This window comes from Gekko japonicus, unplaced genomic scaffold (genome assembly GCF_001447785.1).
Source record: "Gekko japonicus isolate JY-2015 unplaced genomic scaffold, Gekko_japonicus_V1.1 scaffold953, whole genome shotgun sequence".
Lineage (NCBI taxonomy): Eukaryota > Metazoa > Chordata > Lepidosauria > Squamata > Gekkonidae > Gekko > Gekko japonicus.
Window position 1 is genome coordinate 132,717 of NW_015161979.1, and position 6,294 is coordinate 139,010.

At 52.3% G+C, this 6,294-nt stretch overlaps 1 protein-coding gene across 1 annotated transcript in view; it reads right to left on the bottom strand.

The window, feature by feature from the left end:
- Positions 1–6,294, bottom strand: part of ANO8 (anoctamin 8) — a 52,807-nt gene that overhangs the window by 28,067 nt on the left and 18,446 nt on the right. The window contains exons 5-8 of the mRNA XM_015429756.1: positions 4,578–4,710; positions 3,657–3,795; positions 2,808–2,904; positions 1,546–1,662 (exon numbers count right to left, since the gene is read on the bottom strand). Coding sequence (XP_015285242.1) covers positions 1,546–1,662; positions 2,808–2,904; positions 3,657–3,795; positions 4,578–4,710 — 486 coding nt within the window. The remainder of the gene's footprint in view (positions 1–1,545; positions 1,663–2,807; positions 2,905–3,656; positions 3,796–4,577; positions 4,711–6,294) is intronic.

Genomic DNA, 6,294 nt, shown 5'->3' on the forward strand with positions numbered 1-6,294 from the left:
TCAGTTACTCCCACAAAGGTCTTTTTTAGTTTGCTTTTGTATTCATTTAGAAATGAACGTTTAAAACTGGAGGTGCTTCACTTCCCAGCAGGAGGGCAGAGTATGACTGTCACCCACAGATCCCTCACGGCCGAGGGCCATGACCTCCCCAGCTCCCCTAGATCCCAGAGGGGCAGGAAGACTCCCTCTGATATCAACCCAGAGGACTATGATCAAGACGACATGCAAATCACTTCATCTCCGGTCCCATTAACATCTCCCTCACACATACTCCCATCCCCCGAGTTTGGTTTCCTCGCTGCTGTCAGGAAAAGTGCAAATTTAGGGAATAAAAGAGACTCCCTTGGCCCCAAAATCTTGACTAGGTGTTTCCTGAAGACTTTTATCCACCACCATCATGAGCAGTGTTCCCTCTAAGCTGAGTTAGTGTGAGCTAGCTCACAATCTTGTAGCCTCCAGCTCACAGACTTTTGTCTTAGCTCAGGAAGGATGGCTCCAGAGCAAACTGATTTATGCAGTAGCCAAATCGCTGGCTCACAACTTTAAAGTCAGTAACTCACATAGCAGAATTTTTGCTTACAAGACTCCACAGCTTAGAGGGAACATTGATCATGAGACAACACTGACCCTTCCAGGCAGGCCGAGTACTGCTTAGCTTCTACCGTTCCATTCCTTTCACACGCTTTACCCTCACATCTTTTTCTCTCCCTCACACTCAACTGGGCCTTTTCCTTGGGACCACAAGCAGTGTTCCCTCCAAGCTGAGTTAGTGTGAGCTAGCTCACAGTTTTTTAGCCTCTGGCTCACACATTTTTGTCTTCGCTCAGGAAGGAGGGCTCCAGAGCAGACTAACTGATGCAGCGGCCAAATCGCTCGCTCACCCCTTTAATGCCAGTAGCTCACGGAGTAGAATATTTGCTCACAAGACTCCACAGCTTAGAGGGAGCATTGACCACAAGTCCCTAAGTCCCTCGTGTGGCAGGCATCCCGCACCTTCTTTCACTCCCCAAACCCCTCTCCCATCCTGGCCTCACTCTTCACCTTCCCTTCCTCTCCCCCCCCGTCTTTCTAATCTCGCTTAGGACATACACACTCCACCCGCCTTCCCCTGGCAGCTCCCCCCCCGCCCCGTATTAGCTGCATGTGGAACACATTTTGGGGTTAAATTCTAAATTAAATTAGGCACTAAGGGTTTGCATCTGAATACTGTCACCCCATTTTGGAACCACCTTGGGTCTACTGCTGTTGGAATGGCTTCTAATTGCCTTTTCAAACAGTCTCTGGTTAGAACTGCCCTAAACGCAGCCTTGCTGATTCAAGCTGATCCATTTTTCTCTCCATTCATGCTTTACACGCTTCATCCAGTTGATACAGATAAAAACGGGTTAAGCGTTTGTTTCTCTCTCTCTCTCTCTCTGTTGGGAAGGATATGGAGACCTGAGCTGTGCTGCTGTGCAGAGGAACAACATGACCTCTGGGACTTGCACGTGCGGAGAGGCCCGTGAGCGAATACCTGGCCCCGGTTCTCCTCGACTGGTAACGTACCCAGAGGCTGTGGCTCGCCGGTGGCTTCTACCCAGGATTTCATCAGTCGGTGGAGAATCCGTTGCTCATGGATGGGGAAGACCTGCTGCAGGATGCCGCGGGCGGCTAGCTCCGGGACTGCAAAAGAATAAGGGGAAGGACGAAAAGCAAAGTGGGGCAGGTGCTCAGCTCCCCGGAGGACCACAGTGGCTCACGGCCAACAACCCCCTCAAAGGCCATTCAGGCACACAGAGATGCAGGGCCAGGTTAGACATCCAAGCAAGGGGCAGGGCTCCTGCTGGACCAAGCCATTTCAGTGTCGGGGTCCATGTCTGAATGCTACTCTTGTGTACAGGAAAACAGCTAAGCCTTTTCCTTGACAGGCTCCCTGTCCTATGAAAAGAGAGCATTATGTTTTTTGGGTGGGTGGAAAATTCAGACATGCACCCTCCTTCCAGCCTGAAGGAGAAGAGAGGCTCTACCAACCTGCTCTCTTCCACTGGCAGTTATAAATGAGAGTGGGGAGGAAGATCCTCAAGGAAATCTCCTGAGCGCAGACTCTGCTGGCGGGCCTTCCTGTTCTCATCTGCTTCAGAGGAGTTCTTTCTCACGTTCCAGTTTACAGCTGCCCTTGCATGAGTGTGTGTGGGTGGGTGGGGGAGCTAAGAAAATATCTCATTTGTCAATTCTCAGGAACTAAATCCATAAGAGGCTTTGAGAAGGGCAGGGGGACGCGGGGCGGGGGGACGCCCTCCTTTGTGAACACCTGCTGGATTTCAACGGCTAGTCATGCCAGAAAGGACACACACCTCCGTGCCGACATAACAAGGGCATCCTGCCACCACCAGGGTCCATGCCTTGAAGCTCCTCAACCGAGATGTAACATTTTTGTTGTTGTTTACTTTCAGAAACACAGAGCACCTCTGTCCCCTCGAAACATTCAACTTCCAGAATACAATGCGAAAATGGGCGAAAGTCAGAGAGTCAAAGGCAGATTGTGCCTTGTCCGGGGGGGGGGGGCAGTACCCAAAGTCTGGGTCCCACTCTCTTCACCTGTGTGCATTTCCCCATAGGGTTGCCAACTCCAGGTCGGAATATTCCTGGAGATTTGGGGGTGGAGCCTGGGGAGGGACTTCAGCATGGTATGATGCCACAGAGTCCACCCTTCAAGGCAGCCATTTTCTCCAGGGGAACAGATCCATGTTGTCTGGAAATCATCTGTAATCCCAGAAAATCTCCAGGCAACCGCAACCCTGACCTTTAGGGTCCCAGTTCTCACTCACTGATTGGCTGCCCCTCCAGGAAGTGGACGTTATGCAGCATCTCGCCTTGTTTGGCTCGCAGGTTCTCCAGCCAATACCTGATGACGTTCTGCCGTTCCTGCAAACGGGACAGGGCAGGACCAACAGTGAGCTGGCTGGGATCGCCACCCTCCCCTTCCCCCTCTGCCATGCTACAGAGCTGCATCCCCAGACCAGACTCTGCACCTGGAGACTGCTGATATCCAGACAACGGCATACCAGCTGGCCAAGAAGCAGGGAAAGCACGCAACCCTTATGGCCAGATGAAGGCGGCATGGATTGTCCGCGAAAGGAGGAAGCAAACCCAGCTGCCCCAGCAGTGGCAAGTTCAGGAATTACTCCTCATCCATGCAGTGCAAAATTGGCAGGTGGAACACGCTGCCACAAGATGTGGTGATAACCCCGTAGCTTAGACTTTCCAAAGAAGGTGTAGACAGAATTGCGGCGGGAGAAAGTCCATGTACTGAAAATTGGCAGGTGGAGCTCACCGCTACAAAATATGGTGATAACCACATAGCTTAGGCTTTTTAAAAAAGGTATAGACAGAATTGTGGTGGGAGAGATGCCTAAAATCTGCTGTTGGGAGCTACGGTGCAAGATCAGCCCAGAAAGGTCCTGCTCTGATAGTCTGATAGCCTTCTTCAGAAGAACGTATTGACAAATTCATTCTTCTGTGACAAGCCCCACCCATAGGGAACAGCTGGCCCTCCACAAAGCGGTGCTTCTTGACCCAGCAGCCTGGTGGAGGGGGGGGATAGGGAACAGCTGGCCCTCCACAAAGCGGCGCTTCTTGACCCAGCAGCCTGGCGGCGGCGGCGGAAGGGCACTCACCTGAGAAGTGAAAAAATGCAGCTCATTCTCTATGTTCTCATAGATGTAATCCTCCTCGCAAGAGAAGCTGCGCGTGCCTCCCCCAAATTCAGCCTTCACTGGCTTCCGCAGGCCGATCTCATCTGCGCCTCGTAACAAACTGCCAAGGAAAGGCGCAGGAGACCGAGAGGACAAAAACACTTAGACACAAAACTACAGCTTCCCCCTCCCACTCGCTGCTTTCTTCAGGGCGGTGGTAGACATATTTCTCCCACCCTCCAAGGTCCCTGTGAGGTAGGCGATGCTGAGAAAGGGCAACTAGCTTGGTGGACAAAGGAGGGATTTCAGTGCATGTCTCCCTGGCCCTAGTCCAACCACAGCAGCATGACACCCTCGCTCTCTGTGCTGGAGACCGCTGACTGAACGTCTACTGTTTCAGGGACGATCAAAGAGTAGAAATTTTACTTTTTGTGTCTGTAACGGCAACTTGCCAAAGGCTTCTGCTTGCTGACCACTTCCTGAGAAGTGACTGGCGCAGAGGTCAAGTTGCACTGTCCTCTTGGGGCTTTGGGGCTTCCCAAACATGTTTCCCCTCCCTGGCGAAAGAAGGTACCCCGGGGGACTAGTGAGACACTGGTGTCCCCCACGCCAGGGGCTCAACCATTCGTCTTCTATTGGGCACCACTGCTGAGGCACTGAGCCAGGTTTCTCGGGTCTCAGGAACCCACGCCTGCCCTCAAGTGGGAGGCTTCTCAGAGGCCTTTCACCAAGAGCTCCCCAGACCCTCAGGAAGAGCTTACTCCCCTGTCAGAGCAGCAGTGGCACACAGACGGCTGCCCGCCCAACCTTCTCTCCCTCAATCCCTGAAACTCATCCCCTCTTTCTGCATATGGACACCTCCCTCCTGACCCCAGCCACCACCCCCTCCCACACGGGACCTGCCTCTCATAGGTAGCTGTGACGAAGAGGGCGTAGACGCGCGTGTGCTTGTGGTGTCGGATCTGGATAATGAGCTCCGGGATTCCAAGCCGAATGTGGTTCAGCAACCACAGGAGCGTGTGGTCATCCGTCGTGTCTGGAGGGGAGGCCGTTTGGGGAGGGGCGGAGAGAAAACACCGCAGGGGTACAAGCCGGTTAATTAATGTGGTAGGTCAAGCGATTAGGAATACTTTGGATGGAAAGGTGTGTCCAAACAATCAGTTTTTTAAAAAGACTTGTGAGTCATTTTTACTGCAGATAGATCAAGACGGGTAGCAGTATTAGTCTGTCTGCGGCAGGAGAAAAGAGCAAGAGTCCACTGCTGCCTTCAATACTAACACAGTTTGTGGCAGGGGATGAGCTCTCATGAGCCACTGCTCACTTCTTCAGGTATCTGCTCTTCAGGTATCTTCAGATACTCTGAAGAAGTGAGCAGTGACTCATGAAAGCTCCTATCCTGCCATAAATTTTGTTAGTCTCTAAGGTGCTACTCAAGCTGCGGTGGCTCAAGTGGTTAAGACGCTGAACTGCAGGCTGTGGAAGATCAGTAGTTCAGCAGTTCGAGACCCGGGTGCCGCATGATGGAGTGAGCTCCCATCTCTAGTTCCAGCTCCTGCCAACCTAGCAGTTCAAAAGCAAGAAATTGCAAGTAGATAAATAGGTACCACTTCGGTGGGAAGGTAACAGCGTTCCGTGCACCTTGGTGTTTAGTCATGCCGGCCACATGACCACGGAAACGTCTTCGGACAGCGCTGGCTCTTCGGCTTTGAAATGGAGATGAGCACCGCAACCCTAGAGTCGGATTCGACTGGCTTTCGAGCAAGGGAACCTTTACCTTTACCTTTAAGGTGCTACTGGACTCTTGCTCTTTTCTCTTTTTAATGCAAGTGCTTTAAAAACAGAAAATGGGTGACATCCCCCTTTTTTAAAAAGGCACATTCCTCCTTTTCCTCACCCACAGGAGGGACTCCTTCTCTGACGACGGGGGGCATAAGCCACAAGGGGAAATCCCTCCCTAAGACGAAACCACTGAAATCCTTTCCAGTAGGAAGGAATCCCTCTTTTAAGACAAGGCATTCCTCTTTTCCCTGTCCCACAGGAAAGACTCTCATCCCCTAAAATGATGAGATTAGAATGCCCGCTCTCCTCCCTTGCGAGAGGGAATGCCTCCTCACCCACAGGAGGGACTCCTTCTCTGAGACGCGAGGCATATACCGGTTCCCTCAGCCACAAGGGGAAATCCCTCTCTAGGACGAAACCACTGAAATCTTTTTCAGTAGGAAGGAATCCCTCATTTAAGACAAGGCATTCCTCTTTTCCCTGTCCCACAGGAAAGACTCTCATCCCCTAAAATGATGAGATTAGAATGCCCGCTCTCCTCCCTTGCGAGAGGGAATGCCTCTTCTAAGGTGAGTCGAAGGGTCACAGCTCCACGGGGCGGCTGCCAGTCGAGGCCGAGGGCGGATGGAGGAGCTGATTCAGCAGAAGGCAACTTCAGCTGCTCATCTGGCAAATCCACTATTAACACACATGCACACAACACAGACATGTCTCAGGATCTTCCCAAAGTCTACTCTGCAGGATAGGAGGGAGGCAGGGAGGCAGGCAGGCAGGACCAGAGGGCATGTTCCCAGCCAATGCGGCCATGCGGACTGGCTCCCTGCAGCTGCATGCAACAATC